This window comes from Acomys minous, assembly GCF_964271855.1.
Source record: "Acomys minous genome assembly, chromosome: 11".
Lineage (NCBI taxonomy): Eukaryota > Metazoa > Chordata > Mammalia > Rodentia > Muridae > Acomys > Acomys minous.
This window is the reverse complement of record NC_140492.1, coordinates 58,078,539-58,101,180: the sequence shown is the minus strand read 5'-3', so window position 1 is coordinate 58,101,180 and position 22,642 is coordinate 58,078,539. Positions and strand designations below refer to the sequence as shown.

The window sequence follows — 22,642 nt, the reverse complement described above, 5'->3', positions numbered from 1 at the left end:
TATAATTAAACTTTCAGTGAATTTAAAGGGTCACCCCCCACACACAATCTGCCAAATGCCAAACGTTTTCCTGTGTTATTGTTACGAATGAACAGTCATTGGAACTGTGAAAATGGACTGCTCCATATTACAGGAGATTTCTCTTCTCTTCTTATGTTATATACTGAGTGTTTTATATGCATGTGACTCTGCATGCAGTGCTCTTGGAGGCCAGAAGAGGGCATCTGGGACTTGAGTTACTGACGGCTCTGAGTCACCGAAGTGGGTTCTGGGAACTGAACATAGGTCCTCTAGAAGAGCAGCCGATGCTCTTAAACTGTGAGCCTTTTCTAGTAAACATTTAGAATTTTCTGATGACAAGATACAATGTAAATTTAGTTACAATTTATTTCAGCTGTTATATTAGTATTTTTCTGGCCTCTCCCTTATCTGCCTCAATGGCTTAATGCGTACATGAATTACCTTTCAAACTTTCTCATGGACTCATTGATGCTTAGGCTGTTATAACCACTGGCTCTTTCTGAATTCGACTTAGGTTTTGTTTTCTATATCACTGTGGTGACTTTAGTGATTTTTTGCTGTTCCTCCTTTATCTTATTTATAAGCGTTATTTTATTTATTATTAAGGAGGTGGGGACACACATGCCACGGCATGCACGGGAGGTCAGGGGACAGCTCTGTGGAGTCAATTTTCTCCTTCCACCTTTGCTTGGGTTTTGGAGATCCAACTCGATTGTCATGGTTGTCTATCAAGTCCCTTACCTCCAACCTCCCCCCCCATGTCCCCCTTCCCCCCTCCCCTGCCCCCATGTGCCCCCCCCCCCCCCGAGCCATCTCACCTGTAGCCTGACTTTTACACCGCCAAAGAATATGATATTCATGTTCTGCTTAGTAATCATGGTGTTCTCTCTGTCCTCAGTTTCAGTGGTTAAAACCCAATGAGCAGGCAGGTGCCTTTACCTCTGGGACCATCTCACCAGCCCAGATCCGTGGTGTTTTTTAGCTTTTGTGATCACATCTTCCAGTTATTCTTTCTTGTTGGAATTTTTTTTCTCAACATTTTATTTTTCAGGAAGAATATTCCTCTTGGATGTATCTGGAGCTACTAATTAGTGTTTTCTCCAAAATTCTCTCAGCCATAGTTTGCATGTTTCTTCCATCGGGGTTGTTCCATGTTTATTCAGGCTTTGTTTATCGGCTGTGGCTCTAACACATATTTGGTGAGCTTTGGTCACTCGGGGGGCTCCTGTGTTGTAGGTTAGTCAGTTCTGTTTTCCTGATGGATGGGATGGTAAAGGCACACATTGGTGTGCTTACCCAGTTGATGGACAGGGCATCTTGTGAGGTGCAGTGTGCACACTGGCAGCCTGGCTGTCCTCAGGGCGTCCTGTGAGGTGCAGTGTGCACACTGGCAGCCTGGCTGTCCTCCGGCCATATACTGAGACTTCTTAAGAGCCTCTCAGAGCTGCCTTTTCCATTCCTGCCATGCTGTTTTTAAAAAGTATCTTTGTGTCCCAAACAGGAGATGTTTTGTCTTAGAGTAGATGTATTTTCTCTTCATATATAGGTATTTATTAACCCTGTTACCACCCTCTTAATAGTTTCTTTAAGGAAAAGGGAATGAGTAGGAAGAAAATATGCCTGCCAGGCCATTTTCAACCTTATTTCCCCCATACTGGAAAATTGTCCTGAGCGTAGGTGTAGCTCAGTTGACAGTACCACGTGGCGGGAGGGGTTGGAGCATCAGCACTACATACACTGGATACAGCAGCACAAGCCTGTAATCCCAGCACATGGAAAGAAGGTGCAGGAGGTCATCCTCTGCTACACAGAGTCCAAGGTCAGCCTGGGCAGGGGACCCTGTCTGAAACAAACAAACAAAAGATAAAAAATCATTGCTAAAAAAAGCTGGGAAAATATAAATAATTAAAATGGTAAAAAAAAAAAAAGTATGTTCTTCATCAAGAAGATATAATATGATTAACATTGTAAATACATTCTAGCCCGATGTGTGTGTGTGTGTGTGTGTGTGTGTGTGTGTGTGTGTGTGAAGGGGTGTGGGGCAGAGGTCAATGTTGTGTGTCTTCTTCTGTCATTCTCCATCCTATTTTCTGATATGAGGTTTCACTGAATTCGGAGCTTGCTGATTCGGCTAGATTGGCTGCCACAAGCCCCAGGGATCCTCCTGTGTTGACCTCCCCGGGGCTGAGATTGTGGGTATATGCTACCATTCCCTATTTAATGTGGGTACCGGGACCTTGAACTCAGGCCCTACTCTTTGTGTGGCAAGCACTTCATGGACTGAGGCACTTGCTTCTCCCCAATCTCTCTCTGTTTCTCAGATAACAATGGGAGTGTGCCGTATGTTCTGCTTCTGCTAAGCCGCTTTAAACAATAGCTTCACCTACCAGTCAGTGTCACAGTCTGCCCCACACTGCATCTGAGTCCTGGTATTTACTGAAAGGCAGATCATCATCATTTAAAGAGCCAGTCCGTTAGTTTTAGACATGAGATAGTTTGTAATTTTCACTGCTCTAAGCAAGCATTTATAAGCACGTTTTGGCTGCATCCTTATTCACACTTGCTCTAGTTTGCTTTTCTATTGCTGTGATAAAACATTCAGACCAAAAGAAAGCTGGAAGAGGACAGGGCTCATCTGATGACGCCTTTTTGTTGTTGCTGTTGTTTGGCTTGGTTTTTCTGAGACGGGGTTTCTCCGTGTGGCCTTGGCTGTCCTAGACCTCGATTTGTAGACCAGGCTGGCCTCAAACTCACAGAGATCGGCCTGCCTCTACCTAGCTGACTGCTGGGATTACAGGTGTGAGCCACCATGCCTGCCTTCATTTGATGTCTTAGCTAGGGTTCCTCTTGCTGTGATGAGGCACCATGACCAAAAAGCCAGCTGAGAAGGAAAGGGTTTATTTAGCTTATATTTTTCACATCACTGTTTATCATCGAAGGAAGTCAGGACCGGAACTCGGCCAGGACAGGAACCTGGAGGCAGGAGCTGATGCAGAGGCCGTGAAGGCATGCTGCTTACTGCTTTGCTCCTCGATGGCTTGCTCAGCCTGCTTCCTTATAGAACTCGGGACTACCGGCCCAGGATGGCACCACCCACAATGGGTTGGGCTCTCCCCAGGAAGGCACTGATTTTTAAAAATGCCCTACAAGCTTGTCTACAGCTTGATCTTATGGAGGCATTTTCTTATTTGAGGTCCCCTCCTCTCAGATGACTACAGCTTGTGTCACGTTGACATAAAACCAGCCAGTACATTTGGCTTATACTTCCTGGCAACAGCCCCTCCCGGCAGGTACCTGGAAGGAGAAACTGAAGAGCAAGGGGAAGGCGGCTTTTGCTGGCTTGCTTGCTAGCTTTGTTACATAGCCCAGGCCCTCCCTCAGCTGTCAATCAAGACAATCCTTTTCAGACATGTCCACAGGTCAATCTGATGGAGACAATTCTTCGATTGATATTTCCTCTTCTCAGGTGACTTTAGCTTGTGCCAGGTTGGCAGTACAGACTGCCCTGTGTGGTACCCTTAGGTATTTGGATACACTCTCAGAGGCGCACTCGGTGGGACAAGAATGTGTGTACACTCACGTCTTGGTCCAACACTCGGGGTTCTTTTGAATTGCCCCACTGTAGCTCTTTGGCCCCAAACTTTCCCTTGACTCTGCTTGCCCTGGTTCCCCAAAAACACTGCAGCAGAGGCATTAGAAGTGCCGACTGTCAGACAGACCAGGGATGGAGCCTGGCTTTGCCGCTTACCAAACGGCTTTAGGTTGTGAGGCTTAGGCTGTTTCAGTCAACTTCTTTAAGGACTTCTCTATAAAATGAGAAAATAATTGCACTTTTCTGATGTGGTTGTTGTAAGGGTTAAACAAAAAGAAAATTCGCATGGGCCTCTCACCCAGCCAGGCGGGCTGAATATAAGTCTATAATGATCGTATCAGAGCCACGTCATCCTCGAGTCTACGAAAATCTCTTTCAGGGCCACTTCTTAGTTAGGGTTTTAAGGCTGTGAAGAGACAACACGACCATGGTGACTCTTATAAAGGAAAACCTTTCATTGAGGCTGGCTTACAGTTCAGAGGTTCAGCCCGTTATCATCATGGCAGGAAGCATGGCAGCGCGCAGGCAGACATGGTGCTGGAGAAGGAGCCGAGAGCTCTACATCTGGATCCACAGGCAGCAGAAAGAGAGCTCTGAGCTACAGAGCCTGGCCTTGAACATCCGAGGCCTCAAAGCCCCACCCCTGCAGTGACGCACTTCCTCCAACAAGGCCACACCTCCTAACAGTGCCGCTCCTGTGAGCCTATGGGGGCCATTTTTATTCAAACCACCATGTTGTTCCACATGCAACCATCTCTCCCGGCTGTGTCAGAGTTTCATGGCCACACCTCCCACCACACTGAGTTGATAGAGTAACTTATGGGCTGGGACCTCGTTCTACTTAAAAATTCTTTGTTCTGTTGAGTATATCTAGAGAGAGGAAACATCTCCCTCCTTCCCTGCCATGCTATCGGTCCCTCACCGTGATAGGCAAATTAATTTCCATTATTTGTGGGGGAGCTAGTTTTTTGAGACGGACTTTCACTATGTGCCCCGGCTGTCCTGGAACTTGCCGTGTAGACTAGGTTGGCCTCAAACTCACAGCAATCCACCTGCCTTTGCTTCACTGGTGTTCTTGGGGACTGAAGGTTATAAGGTAAAGGAAAGTGACACAGCATTCAGCCTCAGATTTTTGTCATTTGGAGCCTTTTGGTAGGTCAGGAGCTCTGAACGTGGCACCTGGTCCTGACGCTGGGTGGTACCGACCCCCAGCAGTACTTGAACCCTGGGTAAACTAGTGGCAACAGAAGGTATCTGTGGGCTCTTTGCTCCTGCTGAACCACTTTGGGCACTGTCCCAGCAAAGCAGGTGGAGCTCAGCGAGGGGCATCAGGGCCTTTGTGCAGCGTGGAGCACACCTCCCTTGTCCTCCATACTTTCAACCAAGTGATAAGATGCTTTTGTAGCTGGGAGGGATTTCCTCCTGAGCACACAAGCCACAAAGGTCCCTTTCACTGCCCTGCAGATGCCTCATCAGTTGCCAGGGGAGATGGAGAGACGGCCTGCTTGCACTGCTGCAGAGATGGCAGCTTCCAGGAAAGGGCACAGAGGAGAGGAAGGGTCCGCCCTGGGGAGAGCTGTTTGATTTCACCGAGTACCCTGCCTCACTCCATCCCTTGTCTCCGTGTCTTTCAGGAGTCATGGCTGGCTTCAACATGGGAGGAGACCTGAGGGAGCCTGCTGCCAGCATACCCCTCGGCTCCCTGGCAGCTGTTGGCATCTCGTAAGTTCCCCTCTTAGCAGTCAGTCTGAGCTGGAGAATGCGAGAGAAAACCCGCGGGCAGAAGAGGGGACTGCCCCTTTTGTTCTGACTGGGCCCTGGCTGTGACCAACCTATTTCGTATTCCAATCCTCCTTTTTACACTCGGTGGGCTGGAAAATGCACGTCTGGTGGGTTCAGCCACACTACACTGCCTTTCACACCCACTGCCTGAGAATGCTGTAGGGGAGGGGCGGGGCATGAGTGCAAACTAAATCATTTCCTTACCCCACCCATCAGCCACCCTGCCTCTTCTCCAGCCTCGGTTGTTTTTTTTGTTTGTTTTTTGTTTTTGAACTTAGGGATTCTTCCTTCTTTCTTTCCTTCCTTCCTTCCTTCCTTCCTTCCCTTAACCATTGAGTTCCCAGGGTCATGACGGGACGTTGCAATCACAGACTAGCATGTGCATTCCATTTGACAGCTTTCTTAGCTTCTATAAAAGAAATATGTGTGTAGGTGTGTAAGCTTGTGTGTGCAAATGTGAGTGTGTATGGGGGTGCGAGGGTGAGTGTGTCTCCATGTAATATGTGCACCTTATGGATGGAGGGAGATGCTACATGGCAGGCAAGGAGCAGAAGCTCAGAGACCCTCCCCCTCCCCTCCTCCGCCCCTCCCCTCCCCTGGGTTGCTAGTTTTGGGGGTTTTAGTTTCTATTGTGCTGCTTTCCCCAGCAGACTGACGTGGCCCTAGAGCTGTTCTAGAGATGCCCACTACGTCCCTTGTCCAGTGGGCAGGGTGTGGGGTGGGTGGGTGAGAGGGGAGTGGAAATGGGGTGCATCTCTGCCTTCATTGGATAAGTGTGGAAATGCAGTAAGGTCACAGGCAGAACCCTGACTTGAGAAGCGGACCGTGCCTGCGTGACTTTAACTACAGTATTGGAAAGTGTTAAAATTCTACTCGCAAACACTTACTGCCGTGACTCCATTGCTACCAGCCAGGCCCAGGGCGCCCGGCCACAGCATTGGGAAGAAAATAAAAAGAACAGTTACAGTTGAGTGTCGGGGAGGAAGAGAAAAAAAGGTTCCACATGAGTGTCCTGCCCTGCTGTAGACAGAGCCGGAAGTCAGAGGAGCCTGGTCGTTCCTCCAGATAGGGGCGGGCGGGCCTCAGGGTCATGCCCTTACTCATGCGCACAGGGCAGCTCGGCGGCTGCGGCTCTGCCTTTTACTTCTCCCCTCTGTGTATTAGCTTGCTTTCTGTTGCTATGATAAAAAAAAAACACCATGACCTTGTGGGGAAAGGGTTTATTTCAGCTTATAGTTTATAGTTAGCCATGGAGGACAGTCGGGTTGGCGGCAGGAGCTGAAACAGAATTGATGGATGGAGGAATGCTGCTTACTGGCTTGCTCCTCGTGGCTTGCTCAACCTGCTTTCTTACATAACCCAGGAGCACCTGCCTAGGGCTGGCACCACCCACAGTGGGCCCCCTACACTGGCCAATCTTACAGAGGCATTTTCTCAGTGGAGGTTGCCTCTTCTCAGCTGACACTAGCTTATGCCAAGTTGACTTTTGTCCCTTTTGTAACAGTGCCATGAAGTGCATTGTTATCTGGGGGTCTAGAGACCAGAGGCTCAAGAGAGGATTGGGTAATTCTGCTGCTGCTGGAGAAAGATGGATGAGCGGTGGGACAGCAGGTCATTCCTGGCCAAGTCCTAGGAGCGGGGCTTCCAATTTCCCCATCTCAACACCCTTTGCTATAAGAATAAAAACACTATTACCTTGGTTTCTTTTGGGTAATAAATATGCTAGAGGAGAAAGAGTATGAAAATGCACCTTCCCAGGCAAGCTCTGTGGCTTCGCAACTGGCCTTCTTTCATGACACAGGTTCCTATAGAAAGAAAACTGATGCTTGGTGGGGTGGGCACTGGGCTGGGTGGCAGCTCTCTCTCTCTTGGGTTTTGCAGGTGGTTTCTGTACATCATCTTCGCCTTCCTGCTTGGCGCTATCTGCACCCGCGATGCCCTCCGCTCTGACTTCCTGATAGCTGAAAAGGTAGGTGTGTCTGTACTGCCCAAGGAGCTCAGCCTGCAGGCTTACTTATTTCACAAATACACAACTGCCTCCCCTTGTAGCTGTCTGGGAATCTGTATTGCCTTGAGCCCAGGACCAAATCAGAGGTTGGCGGGGGTTGGGGTCAGGGTGGGGATAGGAGCGGGAGGGTGGGCGGGCATGTGGAAAATGTGCAGCATCTGTTCATGGACCCTTAGGACGACATTCAGATTCTAGCATCACGGTAAAGGGCGGGGCAGGCAGCTTAGTTGTTAAAATGCTTCCTGTGCAAGCATGAGGCCCTAAGTTGACCCCTGGGGGGAGTGGACACAGGGGGAATCTCTGGGGCTTTCTGGTCAACCAGCCTAGTGTACTTAGTGAGTCCAGGTCTCAGTGAGAGACCCTGTCTCAAAAAACAAGGAGGAGGGTCCACAAGATGGCTCAATAGGCTAAGGCTCTTTCTGCCAAGTCTGATGACCTAAAGTTCCATCTCCTGACCCATGTGATGAAAGGTGGAAAATGGGAATGTGTTTTCTCATTGCACATGGCCCAGTGGGCAGGGCAGGCATGGAGGCAGGCAGGCAGGGCTGGCATGGAGGCAGGCAGGCAGGCAGGCAGGCTGGCTTTCTCGAGAATCTCAGCCACTCTGGGTTGCTTTGGCTGTTACATCTTTTGTTTCTGTACAAACTGGGCCAGATTAGTGAATTCCTTGCGTTCCATAGCTTCTTTACAGACTGGAGGTCACATGACACCAATGACACACACAAGAAAAAGATTTTCTTAAAAAAAAAAAAATCCCCTGAAACTCCAATGGTGCCCCAAGTTCACAGAGGAAGAGCAGCCCCTGAACTCCCCATCATTTCCCAAGGATAGTGGCCAGTTAGGGGGTGTCTCTTTGTGAAACCCTACTCTGTTCTCTGCTGTGGAGCTGATCACAGGGAGGCCAGGGATGGTAGATATGACACAGGAGATGAACCTTTTTCTAAAGATGGGCTCCAGTCTGGTCTCCGCATCCGCCTGTCTCTTTTTAGAGTGTGTCGACTCCAGCACAGGTGATACTTGTTTCTAGAGGTGATGACCTCACTACAAAGGTAGGCTGGGAAGGGAGAAGAGCTGAAGTGGAGAAGAGCTCAGGTCGTGTGCAAGCCCAGTGCCCCAAATCTCAGATCTCAGACTCTTGGTTGCAAAGTTCGCTTCCAGGGAAAGTGTCTCCTCTTTCTCTCTCTCTCTCTCTCTCACACACACACACTTTCTTACACACATATTCTCTCATACAACTTTCATACACACACACTCTTACACAAGTCTCATACACACACTCACAAATGCTCTCTATCACACACACACTCTCACAAACATACACTATCACTCACTCACATACTCTCACACCACACACACACACACACACACACACACACACACACACACACACACACGGTTTTAACTGGAGTTTGACCTCCATGGGTCTCTTCTCAGTGGAGTGACAGTATGGGACAGTATGGCATCACATGACCACAGCACAGGTCAAAAGCATCTCCAGAGGTGCCTGCTACAGTCTCCATAGCCTCTGTGGGGGGAAGGTCTCCTCACTCAGTGCCAGTAGAAGGCCCTTCCTTGGGAAGGCCACCTATCTAGAACAGTGAGGCAAGTAGGCAAAGGTAGTTGGCAGCAGCCGCTAAGCCAGGCTCGGCTGTGGTGTGTGGAATGTACATACACACACATGCTAGGGTGAAAAGTGAAGCATAGGCTTTTAGAAGGCACACGAGAGACATTTTTCTGAAATAGGCAGCTGTAAGGTCTATGAAGAAAAGCAAGTAGTGACTGTGCATGGCGAGACTGCGTCTCAAGTGAACAGGGATGGACCAGCAAGGGAAACTCCAAGAGCATAGCACTCCAGCATTCTCTTTTCCCCAAAGCATCCCCCACGGTCCTTTTCCAGACTCCTCCTCCTCCTCTGTTCCCCAGCATCCCTCTCTGGGTCTGACTGAGTGGGCACTATATTCAGACGGTTGGTTGGGTCACATGAGCTTACTGCCGGAACTCGGAGAACGCCAGCTCGGCGAGGTGTCGCTATTGACAGTCCGTCACCATGCCGGAACTCAGAGAACGCCAGCTCGCCGAGGTGTCGCTATTGACAGTCCGTCACCCTGACATAGTTTCATTGAGCCACTCAGCTCAGGTTCACATCTAAGCTAGGGCTTGGCTCTGAGCTGGGCTGCATCTGTCCCCAACGTCACCTTCGGACAGAGAGCAACTGGCTTTGGACACATTCTCCTTTACACACTCACACACCCACACACCCACACACACACCCCACCCCCCAGTGCTGTCCACTGGAACAGTCCTCTTGGATGGCTCCTGGCTACCCTCAGCCCTTTACCACGTGTGACCACTGCTGCCCAGCTTCCCTGTAGCTTCTCAGATCTATTTCTAACTCTTTCTCTTCCCAACCCAATTTTCCCATGCCAGAGGAACTTTTCCCCTACCCTCGCTTTCTCCAAATGCTTTACTGTCTGTGGTGGTTGTAAAAAATTGCCTTTGAAATTACAGCATGACACGTGGCAGGTGGTTATTAAAATTGAACCCTTTCACACTCCCCATGGGGACATACTTATAGGTGGAGACACTTATTTTTAGAGACACTCTGTCCCACCTGGATCCTCCATGTTTAATTCAATAAGTGGTCAACCAGGCGCCCACCTGTAATCCCAGCACTCGGGGAGGCAAAGGCAGGTAGATATTTGTGAGTTCAAGGCCAGCCTGATCTACAAAGAAGAGTCCAGGATAGCCAAGGCTACACAGAGAAACCCTATCTCAAAAAACCGAAAACCAAAAAGAAGAAAAACCTTTAACCTCAGCACTCAGGAGGCAGAGGCAGGCGGATCACTATGAGTTCGAGGCCAGCCTGGTCTACAAAGTGAGTCCAGGACATCTAAGGCTACACAGAGAAACCCTGTCTCAAAAAACCAAATTAAAAAAGATGAAGAAGAAGGAGGAGGAGGAGGAGGAGGAGGAGGAGGAGGAGGAGAAGAAGAAGAAGAAGAAGAAAGAATGTGGCTGGTCCTCCTCTTCTCTGCGACAGAGAACCTAAAAAACAGTAATAGCAGGGATGAGTAATGTTCCAAAGTAAGCTGCACATGCTCCAGGAAGTGGGTGTTTAGAACAGGTCAGAAGCACCAAGAACCCTAAGACATGCCAGCTCACCGGATAAGAGCGTAGGAAGCAGGAAGTAGACCCAAAGTGTCCTTGTTCAGGTGGAAATCCCCCAGAGTCTGCCCTGGTCCTTCTGGCTGGTCCTGGCTTCATGTATCCTGGGGGCACTGTGAAAACCCACGACATGGCTGCACTATTGCATGCTGTCCCTAAGATGGGCAGAGCCCACGGCTGGTGAGTAGTGAGTGGGGGCATCTGCTGAGTGCCCACCCCAGCATCTGCCACCGGCTAAGCTGTCACAGGCTCACGTCACAGGCAGCACTGCCCTTTTGTGGGGACCAGCTGTCAAGTGAAGGTAGAATTTGGCTTGGAGCAGAGGTTAGTCTGCATCAAGAAGGAAAGACTGGAAAACACAGTCCTGGAAATGGGAGGTGGGAGGAAGCCGGGGTGTGGAGGTACTGCCTTCCTGGTTCATCTGAACTTGTGGGGGCATCAGGATGTTCTCTGCAGTAACACCCAGGGACCACAGGAATTACATGAGGAAAAAAAAATCCCCTGTGAAGTATGCCAAAGCCAGTCCTCCAAGAGAAGGCAACAGCCACTGAAGTTGGGAGTCCCTGCGTGGCTGAGCAAAGTGGACGGTGTGAAAGACCAACAGCAGAGAGCCATGGGTAGTGTGTGTAATTAATTACTCCCATCAGTAGTTTCTAATTTAGGGTTGTTTACACCCATATAATCTTTTAGAAAGATTTTTTGTGTGTGATGATATGGATGGTGTCTTTTTTTTTTTTTAAAGAATCATTAACACACATTTGCCCAAAATAAATTCTCACCTCCATATCTACCAATGTTTATCAAGTTTTCAGAACATTAATGTGAAAGTGACCAGGTCCTGTGGGAGCTGGGACAAAGGTGTGTCTATGTTGTCCACCAAGCCCGTACCATGCCAGGACAGTAACCTTAGGACAGGACAGCTGCCGAAATGCGTGGGTGGATGACAGCCATGCAAAGGAAGGACTAGGATTCAGCTGGCAAAGAGGTGGATTATATGAAATTTACCATTTATAGATGTGAGGGCCAACATTTCAGTTAATTCATAAAGACAGACTGAGCAATAGTTTTATATAAAACATACTGAGTGAGCAGCCCGTTCTAAATGCAGTTCACCAAATGAACATTAACTACTCATTGGCAGAGCAGTCCCTGCTCTGACCCCAGCCCGAGGACTCTGGAGGAATCCCAGGGTCTGTGGAACAAAGCCCAAGGTGAGGTCACCAGTGTCATGTGATCAAGTTCCTGGGTTCAGCCAGCACTGGGGAGGGGAGTGCGGATGCAGACAGCGGAGTCTCATTCCAGGGGATGGACATGCTCTAATGAAAAGAAAAAGCTGCCCACACGTATGCACATGTGAGGACACGTACACACAGATGCATGCACATGCGTGTGCATGCCTGCATGCACACCCCTTCTGTTCCTCCAGATTCCACATATACACATTCAACCCAGAAGAAAATTGCAATCTGTATCTGGGGGGTGCATGCCTTTAATCTCAGTGCTAGGGAGGCAGAAGCAGGCCAGGTTTTTTTTTTTTTTTTAGTTCGAGGCCAGCCTGGTTGACATAGTGAGTTTCAGGACAGCCAGGGCTACCTAGTGAGACCTTGTCTCAACACCTGGCTCCCAGCTGCATTTGCTCTAAACATAGGTTTTTCTCTTCATTAGTCCCTAATGAGTTCAACTATTTTCATTAGGTGTTATGTGTACTGATCTAGAGATGAATGAGATAGTTTAAGAGGATGGAGGCAAATTACATCTAGACATCATGCCATCTTTTTTTTTTAATTAAAATTTATTTATTTATTACTTATACAGTGTTCTGCTTGCACATGCACCTACACACCAGAAGAGGGCCCCAGATGTCATTACAGATGCTGTGAGCCATCATGTGGTTGCTGGAAATCGAACCCAGGACCTTTTGAAGAGCAGACAGTGATGTGCTCTTAGCCTCTGAGCCATCCCTCCAGCTCCGGTACCATGCCATCGTACCTCAGGCACCCGCGCATTCAGCCGCAGATACGCGGGGTGTCTCAGCACACAGCCTCTGCAGACATTAAAGGAGGGTTTCACAGCCTCTTGGTAAGAAGCAGTCAGATTTCTGAAGCACGGGCCGCACCTGCGTTCCCTAAACATGCCTTCCAGGAGTAAAGGCAGTGGCTGCACTGTGCTGTGGGCAGCCATTCTTCATAGCGACTGCATGTTAGAGTCATCTGGGAGACTTTTCACAGATCAGCGTGTGCGCGTCCCGCCGAGCACTACTTGAGTCAGAATCTCTGGGGGTGATTCTTAAGGCTAAGGAAACAGTCACTGAGTTAAAATTTCAAAACACTTTTGATAAAATTTCATCTCGGTCTTTTTTTTTTTTTTTTTTTTAAGTTGCCAACATAGGATGCATTTGGTAGGAGAAGACACATACACAGAAGATTGCAGATGGTTCCTCTCAGAATGCGTGGAGAAATAATCACAGAGGTAGTTGTAATGATAAATAAGATGCCAGGCAACAGATATGATATGGAGAAGTTTATTATATGAGCGTGGGAGAGCAGGGAACTGGGAGGGGCATCCCAGAGAGAGACAGGGGCAGAGAGAGAGAGACAGGGACAGAGAGAGACAGCAAGAGGGAGGAAGAGGAAAGCAAAAGAGAGAGATGAAGTGGATTTGCCCTTTTTATATCTTGGGCAGGGCATACCTAGTGGCAGGTAGATAATGACATCACAGGTTGCTAGGCAGACAGGCAGTATGCTAACATACTATGTATGCTAACATAGTACGCAGTTCCCCTAACAGCCATATAAAACATCCAGGGCTCAGATCATCAGTGCCCAGACTTCAGTAATGCATCTGGTTTGCCAGCCTCCGCTGTGGGCGGCAGCTGAGATGTGATTTCCCTGTACTGCTAGGAGTGCAGGGTGCACTGGTGAGATAAGCTGCCAGCCTAATGACATTGATGACCGTGGTTTCTACTAATAAAGTGGTAAGAGAAGGGGAGGGCAAGCCCAAGAAGGGCCAGGATGTTGAAGCAAGAGACAGATGAGATCCACCTGGGATGCGGTGACGCCTGTAGGGAAAAACAGTCCACAAGGAGTTGAGGACAAGATGGCTCTGTAGTGGACCACATTGCATATGTCCAGCCTCTGGCCATTCTACCTCCCACCTTGCAGATTGTAGAGACACCCCCCCCCCCCGAGACACACACACACACACACACACACACACACACACACACACACACTTAATATTCAAAAGCTCAAAGGACCAGGCCCTTCCTGGGTGCCCTTTGCAGCCCTACTAGGGCACATGGCCGAGGTTAAATCAATGAACACTTTACCTGTAATGAAGGAGGCCACCATAGTGAGACAGATGGTGAGGATCCTCTGCAGGGTACAGGATACTGAACCAGCTGAACCGTTGCTAGGGAGGGGTGTGACCCTCCAGTGTCCTACAGATCGTCTCATTTTTAAACACTTACTTAGAGGGGGAGGGTCACATTCTCAGAGGTTAGAGGACAACTTACGGTTCCCAGGTATCAGACTCAGGTTGCCAGGCCTAGCAGCAAATGTCCTTGCCTGCCGAGGCGTCTCGTGAGCCCTGATGTTTGTAAGTGCTTTCGAATCAAGATAGGTTCAGGCTTCATCAATCGGATTATTTTTAGTGGTGACTTGTGGAAACAGGAAGTAGGTTAACTGGGCCTTGGGTTCAGTATGACTCGACTAAGCAGGTTTAGCCCATTGCTGAAGTGAGGGACTAAAACGTAGGTGTTGTAGTTCGCATCTCTATTATTATGATAAGACACCAACCAAAGGCCACTTGGGGCGGAAAGAGTATATTTATCTACAGGTTTCAGTCCGTCACTGAGGACAGCCAAGGTGGAAGCTTGAAATGGAAACCAATGGAGGAACGCAGCTTACTGGCTTGTTCCTACTAGCTTGCTCACATAGCTCTCCTATGCAGCTGGAACTCAGCTGCCTAGGGATGAAACCGCCCACAGTGGACTTGGTCCTCTTACATCAGTTAGCGATTTAGAAAAAAACATCTCAGACAATCTGATTGGGCCCCCTCGCATAACTCTGGACTGTGTCAGGTGGACGCCTGAAGCTCACTAGGACAGTGGGAGATGGAGCACCTCCATCAAGAAGGGTGTAAGCGACAGAGGTGAAAGTTACAGCTAGCCCATCTGTCATGTTTATGCAAATGAGCACTTGAGGTTTGCAGTTCTAGCTACTATGTCTAAAGTAAGACAATATGGGGGAGGGAGTTGCCAGAAAGAGTCCTCCTGAAGTCCAGGTGAGGGTGGGTGCACGGCTGAACCAGGGAGCACTGCAGCACTGGAACCTGACACCAGGGAGAGCAGCTTTGTCTTCTCTTGTTCTCTCTCTTGACACCTGTGGGGTACGTGGGTTGTGGGTTACATTAATGAATTAATTTACTATTTATAGACCTCTGTTGGGCACTGACAATACCAGAGTGAGAGACCATGAGGCCCACCTGATTGCAGACGAGATGATGATAGCTCTAGTCTAGCTCATGCCTCATAATGCTGGGGAGCAACCACTGATATGAGGGGACATGAGATGACTCAGAGACTATGGGTTTTGTACTGAACCTTGTTTTTTAAAGAATGTTTAAACTTATGTGCATGTTCATGTACCCAGTGAATTTGTGTGCACCATGTGCATGCAGATGCCTGTGGAAGCCAGAGGACATCAGGTCCCCTGGTACTGGAGTTGCGGGCTGTTAGAGCTGCCTGCTGTCGGGGCTGGGATCTGAACTCAGGTCCTCTGCAAGAGCAGTAAGCCCACTTCGCTGCTGAGCCATCTCTCCAGCCCCCTTGTGCTGATTCTTGATGCTCAGGGTTGAACAATGTACAGAATAGGGAATGTGGACAGAGGGTCCCCAACAGTGAGTGTTGTGCACAGTGGGGCTATGGGAGGCTGGGACATGCAGGGTCTGCTTACCAACCGTTAGGAGTCGTCATAGCTGGGGCTTTAAGATCCAGGTTGGGTTTGTTGCTCCACCAGGGACCTGGGCTATCACTCACAGAGGCTGGTTCGCCAATGGTTCTCAAAGTGTAGTTAATAGCCATCGGCATCAATGTTACCTTGGAACCTTCTGGAAACCCATATTCTTAGGTTTGCCTCAACACCTCCTGAATCTAAAATGCTAAGAACAGGGCCCAGAAACCAGTGGGGCGAGAGGCACTGCGATGAATCCAGTGCCTCCTCAACTTGAGAACTAGTGTACAGGCCATATGAGATAGGAACCAACCAGAAAGAGTGGGCTAAGGGGAGCGGGCTGGGGAATGGTGACTCTAGCCCCGAGGCTGAGCTAGAAGAAGCAGTGTATACAGGAAGCTGGGAAGTGGGTCGGTGCACACCACGGGAGTGGAAAGGGTCAAGTCGTGGTCTGACTGGGATAGCACGCCTGTAATCCCGGAACCGTGGAGGTGGAGGTGGGCGTACATTGTGAAGCGGGAACAACATGGACGGACGGACAGTGCCACTCTGTCTCAGAAGACAAAACCAACCAACCAAAAGCAACAAAATTAGCAAACAATGGTTAGACCCCGGAAATCTGAGGTTCAGCTGTGGCTGTGCAGTTCCGATGACTTGATTTGGGATCCCTGGAACCCATGTGAAAAGCCCTATGTGTTGTCATGTGCCTGTAAGCCCAGGCCTTCTGCAGCAAGGTGGGAGGTGGGGGGAAAGAGAACCCTCCAGAAGCCTGCAAGTCGTCTAACCTAGAATACACCCAACGGGGCAAATAAGAGAGACCCTGCCTCAAAGTGTAAGGCAAGAACTGATGGTCCAGGTTACCCTCTGACCTCCACAGGTGTACAGGGGTACAGAGCACTGCACCCAAATGATAATCAGTAAATATTTGTAAAATCTGTTTTAAAAAGTGTTGTCATTGAATAACTATATTAGTCATATTCCGTTGCTATCCTACAATGCCTGACATAATTCATTTATAAAGAGAAAAGTCTGGGGCCATAAGATGGCTCAGCAGGTAAAGAGACACTTGTGGGCAAGTCTAATGATTTCAGTTTGGTCCCTGGCACCCACGTGGTAGAAGGAGAGAACCAGTTTTTACAAGTTCTCTGTTCCCCTCGTGCCTGTCATGGGATGCACCCCCAACACCTCCACACTAAATAAGTGAGTCTTAGTTTGCTTTGGTTTTAGGGGGCTTATTCCACGACCTATCGTTTTGAGCCTCTTGTAGGAATACCAAGCGGCAACGGCTACAAGTGTATAGCGCCCCAAAAGTGTCCTTCTCGAAAGAGAAAGAAGGGTCTGAGGCCCTGCAATCCCCTTCAAGGGCACACACCCCCTTCACCTAAAGAACTGGCACTAGGCCCTGCCTCTGAGTCCTGTCGTTTCCCCAGCACAGGGATATAGTAGAATTCTAGCACGACCATTGTATCTGGCACGAATCTGGAGTGATGGCGCCTAAGCTTTAAAGTAGCCTTTAGTCAGTGTTTGCTACCTGAGGCTTTATGGGTTTATCCTTTGGAAGGTTTCTCAGAGCCTTTGTATACCGTAGTCTCCAGGCCTGCCTGGCAAACCAGCAAGTCTCTATGGCTGAGAATTGCTTAGGCGATGGGTCTCTCAGGACAACCCTTAGATCAGGTAAGAAGCTTTGGTAGTCAGAAACTGACTTGCTAAAGGCGCCTTTTTGTGTAACAATAAGAGGAGCTTTTAGGAGGCTGTCGGGGTTCAGTCTGATCCCCCTGCTGCCAAGAAGAGTAAATTCATCCTGCAGTGGCTCAGTCATCCAGTGAAACCCAACACAGGGGCCACTGCCGCTTCGGGATCAGCCTGTGGTAACAGCAGAACATCCTCCTTACATAGGTGTCTCTGGTTGGCTTCCTCTTCCTGTTGGGCTTGTACATCTCATCACTGGCTTCCTGTATGGGGGGACTCTATGGAGCCCCCCGGATCCTGCAGTGCATCGCCCAGGAGAAAGTGATTCCTGCACTCGGCTTTCTAGGGAAAGGGGTGAGTGGCTCATTTTTTTTTCTCTCTCAAGCATACCTTTTTTTTTTTTTTTTTTTTTTTTTTTTTTTTTTTACTAGTGCTTCTGATCAGTGTCTCTGGTCTCTGGGGTTGGACAAAGTGGAGCACAGAGGTCATATCAATCAGCCTGTCCCTGGGTGGGTTAACCAGCTGCTTGAATGGAGGAGCATCTTGCTTATCACAGCTGCCCTGTTTCCTGGATCTGAGGAGCAGTGAAGCAGGGCCCCCTCTTTCAATAAAAACAAATGCAGGACCCTCGAAGGCTAGCATAAAAGAATCTCTTATTTAGGAAAAGAACAGCCCCTCGCAGCTCTGCCTTTCCCACTGGCTCCCTGTGCCTTGAGTGGTAGTGGTGGTATCCATGAGGGTTCACCCATAGAACAGTAAGAATCTTGGGGCGGGGAGGCAAGGGATTGATTAAATACGGAGCACCAGACCCTGCGGTAACATTAACCTTGTCCTTTAGGCACTGTTTTATGGTTGTCAGTTGTGTGTGTGTATGTGTGTGTGTGTGTGTGTGTGTGTGTGTGTGTGTGTGTGTGTGTGTTGTGCCTGCTTGCATGTGTGTGCACCGTTTGCATGCAGTGTTCATGAAGGCCACAGGAGGGTGGCAGGTCATCTGGAACTGGAGTTACAGACAGTTGTGAGCTGCCGTGTGGGTGCTGAGAACTGAAGGCAGGTCTTCTGGAAGAGAGAGAGAGCGTCAAGTGCCTCTAACCACTGAGCCATCTCTCTAGCCCCACCACCTTATTTTTGAAGCAAGGCGACTCACTGATTCAGCTAGGGTAGCTGGCCCCAGCCCATGATGGGGTCACCATGAGGTCACCATGCCCATGGTCACCACAGTCCCGTTACATGGGTGCTGGGGACCTGAATTCGGGCCCTTGTGATCATGTGGCAGGTGGCTTCCGGCTGAGCCGTCTCCTCAGGCTCCCCATTTGTTTTCAGATTGAATCCTTCTTGTCCCTCTTTTTCCACAACAGTTTTCTCAGTACATTGTTTATACCTTGCAGTTCAAAAATTCCATATGTGGTTTAGGAATCCATCTTTTATATTAAAGAGGATTTTCTCATTCTTTTTTTCCATTATGTTGATGTGACATAGTTTATTTAATCAATTCCCGTTGACTTACTCGTGTAAGTGGTTTCCATGTAAACACTGTTGTGCCATGTAATACCCCCTCTCTGTTACCACAACTGTGTGTATAACATTTTCATCTCCACTGGCAAATGCTTTGATGCTGTCCTTTCCTGTGTAATTATTATTATTATTATTTTTTACATTTCTCTTATTTGTTCTTTGGTAACTTTGCACATGTGTGCAGTGTGTCTTGATCATATCCACCTCTCTCTCCCTCCCCTCCCCCAAGAAGTCTCCCACCTTTATGTCCTTTTCCTCTCATTTGTAATCCACTGAGTCCTATTGGTGCTGCCTGCTGGAATGTTGGCTGGTCTTGTCGGCTTGATTTTGTGCAGGTAGCCACAGGTGCAGTTTGTGAGTGCAACAGCCATGCCACAGCCAGAGGACAGCATTACACAGTACCCTGCCCCATTTTCTGCCTCTTGCAGTCTTTCCACACCCCCTTTCCAAGATGTACTATCAGCTCTGTGTGCATTGGTATAGATGCCCTATTTAGGGCTGAGCACTCAAAGTCGCGTATTCTCATCCCTGACCTGTTATGTGTCTCTGCGCTGACTGCGGCCCACTACAAAAAGAAACTTCTCTAACTAAGGTTAAGAGCAGCATTGATGGGCTGGAGAGATGGCTCAGTGGTTAAGAGTGCCGCCTGCTCTTCCGAAGGTCCTGAGTTCAATTCCCAGCAACCACGTGGTGGTTCACAAACCGTCTGTAATATGATCTTATGCCCTCTTCTGGCCTACAGGTGTACATGCAGGCAGAGCACTGTATGCATAATAATAAATAAATAAATCTTTTAAAAAAAGAGCAGCACTAATACTTAATAATAACTATTTAGAAGGCAGTTTGACAACATATTCATTTAACAAAACAGCAGTAGTAGGTTCTCCCTTTGGGGCCTATGACCTTCCCAGCCATGGGCTTTTGACTAGCTTATGGTACCAGATGCGAATCCTTGTATGTGGAATAGCCTTCCAATTCAATCAGAAAGTTGTTGGTTACCTCATCGCAGCCATGCCACTACTGGTCCAGTGGGCACATCTTTGTACGGTTACATTTGGGCTTTGCTGCGAGGCAGTACCATTGATGAGTGTCCTCTCCAGGCAGCCTGCATAGCATCTTTTGGCACTATGCAACAGGGAGGAAGGTGTGAGATCGGTCCCAGCTTCGTTCTCTATGTCCTGCAACCCAAATGGGTTGTCTTTAGCAGTAGGATCTTACCAACTACTTTTCTGTTCCTGTAATAAGTACCATGACCAAAAGCAATTTATGGTGGAAGGAGTTTATTTGTATCCAGTAACCCATGACGTCTAGGGGCAGCATTGTCCACCCATGCAGCATGGGCGAGGGGTGTCTGTGTTTAAACACTTTTTTAAAAAAGTATATATTTAAATTAGCTTACAAAGTAGTGGGTTTCCATAAGGGCTTTTCATACATCCTTCATTTTAGTTGCTTTCCGCCCTTCCCTCCTCCTCTCCCTTGGCCTCTAACCTTCACTCTTCTCCACCCTTTACTTTCTTCTTCTTCTCTCTCTCTTTGTTTCTTTTCTTCTTCCTTCCTTTCTTTCTTTCTGACAGAGTCTCACTATGTAGCTCTGGCTGTCCTGGACTCACTATATAGTCCAGCCTGGCCTCAAACTCACAGAGATCCACCTGCCCCTTCCTCCCAAGTTGCTGGGATCAAAAGCATGCGCCAGCACACCTGGTTTCTCCCCTTTACTTTCATGCCGTATCACATGTTCTGTCTTCCTCTCACCCTTAAGGCGTCTTCCCTCGCACCTCCCGTAGGGCCTGTCTAGGTTCCTGGCTTAGATAGATAGATGCTCCAATTAAACATACAAAACCCCAAAGTTTGAAGTTAGGATCCATGCAAGAGAGAGCGAATGTGTGGCGTTTGCGGGCCTGAGCTTCCTCACTTGGAGCGATATTTCCCAGTCCATCCTTTCCCCACGAACTTCATAACCTCACTTTTCTTTACAGCTGACTGGCGTTCCCTGTGTCCACGCACCACGTTTTCACTACCCATGCATCAGTTGATGGACATCTAGGCCAAGTCTGTTTTCCTAGTTATCGTAAATAGAGCAGCAATGAACGTGGATGTACATATGCACATACATACACACGCATGGATACACACAAATACAGATACACACAAACTCACACACCACACACATACATACACACTCATACATACACACACACTCATACACACACCACACACACATATACACATATACACACTCATATAAAATGAGGCCATAGAAACAAACATTCCTAGCTGGGTCCCAGGCACCTACCTCTTACTCTGTGTCCAAGAAGCTGTCCTGTAGAACTTCCCATCCAGATGGCCCCCAGCCTCCCTTCACAGTCTGCAAAGGCCCCTCGCCATCTAGGTAGAGTCAGGCATGGGGTGAGAACTGCATGAGTGCGAGTCTCCCCTCCCCCATTGTTATCCACAGTGAGATGGGGGTTGGTTCTGTGCATGGGCATCTGTGGATGAGGAAGGCTGGCTGGGCGGTGGTGGCACATGCCTGTAATCCCAGCACTCGGGAGGCAGAGGCAGGAGCATCTTCGTAAGTTTGAGCCCAGCCTGTTCTACAGAGGGAGTTTCAGGACAGCCAGGGCTACACAGAGAAACCCACTCTTGAAAATAAGTGAGAAAAGCGGGGCGTGGTGGCACATGCCTGTAATCCCAGCACTTGGGAGGCAGAGGCAGGTGGATCCATGTGAGTTCAAGGCCAGCCTGGTCTACAAAGTGAGTCTAGGATAGCCAAGGCTACACAGAGAAACCCTGTCTCAAAAAGCCAAAACAAAACAAATCAAAACAAAAAAAAAAAAAAAAGAAAAGAAAAAAAAGAAGTGAGGAAGTAATTAAATAAATAAGGAAGAAGATAAAGGAACACACAAATTCTAAGCTTAAACCTGGCCTTCCTTATTAACATGTAGGTATGGCTGCCGGAGGAGGAGGGTAGACACATTGCTCAGATTTCTGTTATTAGCTCAATTTGTATTTGTAAATACTCTGAAACACTGTGTATGAGACTCATTTACACTATGGCCTGGGTGACAAGGACAGTGTTAGCAAGGAGCATATCTATGGCCCGTTGTTAAGTGAGATGTCTTGCCAGCGTGCAGTAAGGAGTGGCTTCCAGGACACCAAGACTTATGTTTCATTGTGAATGAAGTTGAGCATCTCTTCCTGTTCTGTTCTGTTCTGTAGCTGCTTGTATTTTTTATTTTCCAATCATTGGGGTTTCTAGAAGCTCTTCATTAGTAAGTTAACTCTTTATGATCTATGTTACAGATATGTCTCTGGGTTGATCACGTGTCTTTTAACATTGGAAGCTTCCCCCACCCACTAACAGTGCCTTCGTAAATGATTAGACTAGATTTGCTTATTTCCGTTTTTAACGGCGGAACATTAGAGACTTACACACACTTTTGAGGTACAGTTAACATAAGAGGAAAGGACATAAAATGAATGGGGACAGTTTTAAGAATATCTATGAGGTAAGTACCCTGTAGCCTCCACCCTGGAACTGCCAGCCTGACTCCCCTCCTCCCTACCTCCACGCCCTACCCTGACCCAGTTTTGGCCCTTCCCTGTCGCTCCACACCCCCTGACTTCTGTGGCTGGCATTTCCTAGCCCTCTTACGGCTTTTCTCAGGGGTCTGCAGACTTGTACACACCTCAGACATTGTAGGCCCCGTGGCCTTACTCTCCTGTGGTTTGGCCCTGAAGCTCTTGAAACTCGTAAGTCGCCACAGAGGGTACCCAACCCTCGCCCAGGGGCACACATCTGAATTGCAACAAGATGTTATTCTTCTTTTGATTTCCCCCAAGATGTTTAAAAATGCAAAGCCACTTGTAGCTCACGGCACAGACAGACACTGGGATTTGGCCCAGGCACCTCAGCTTGCACCT

General features: G+C 48.5%; 1 protein-coding gene across 2 annotated transcripts in view; it reads left to right on the top strand.

Annotated features, from left to right (window-relative positions):
- Window positions 1-22,642, top strand: part of SLC12A8 (solute carrier family 12 member 8) — a 145,706-nt gene that overhangs the window by 83,548 nt on the left and 39,516 nt on the right. For both annotated transcript variants that reach the window (XM_084802149.1, XM_084802150.1), the window contains 3 exons: window positions 5,248-5,335; window positions 7,277-7,364; window positions 17,417-17,563. In XM_084802149.1, coding sequence (XP_084658275.1) covers window positions 5,248-5,335; window positions 7,277-7,364; window positions 17,417-17,563 — 323 coding nt within the window. The remainder of the gene's footprint in view (window positions 1-5,247; window positions 5,336-7,276; window positions 7,365-17,416; window positions 17,564-22,642) is intronic.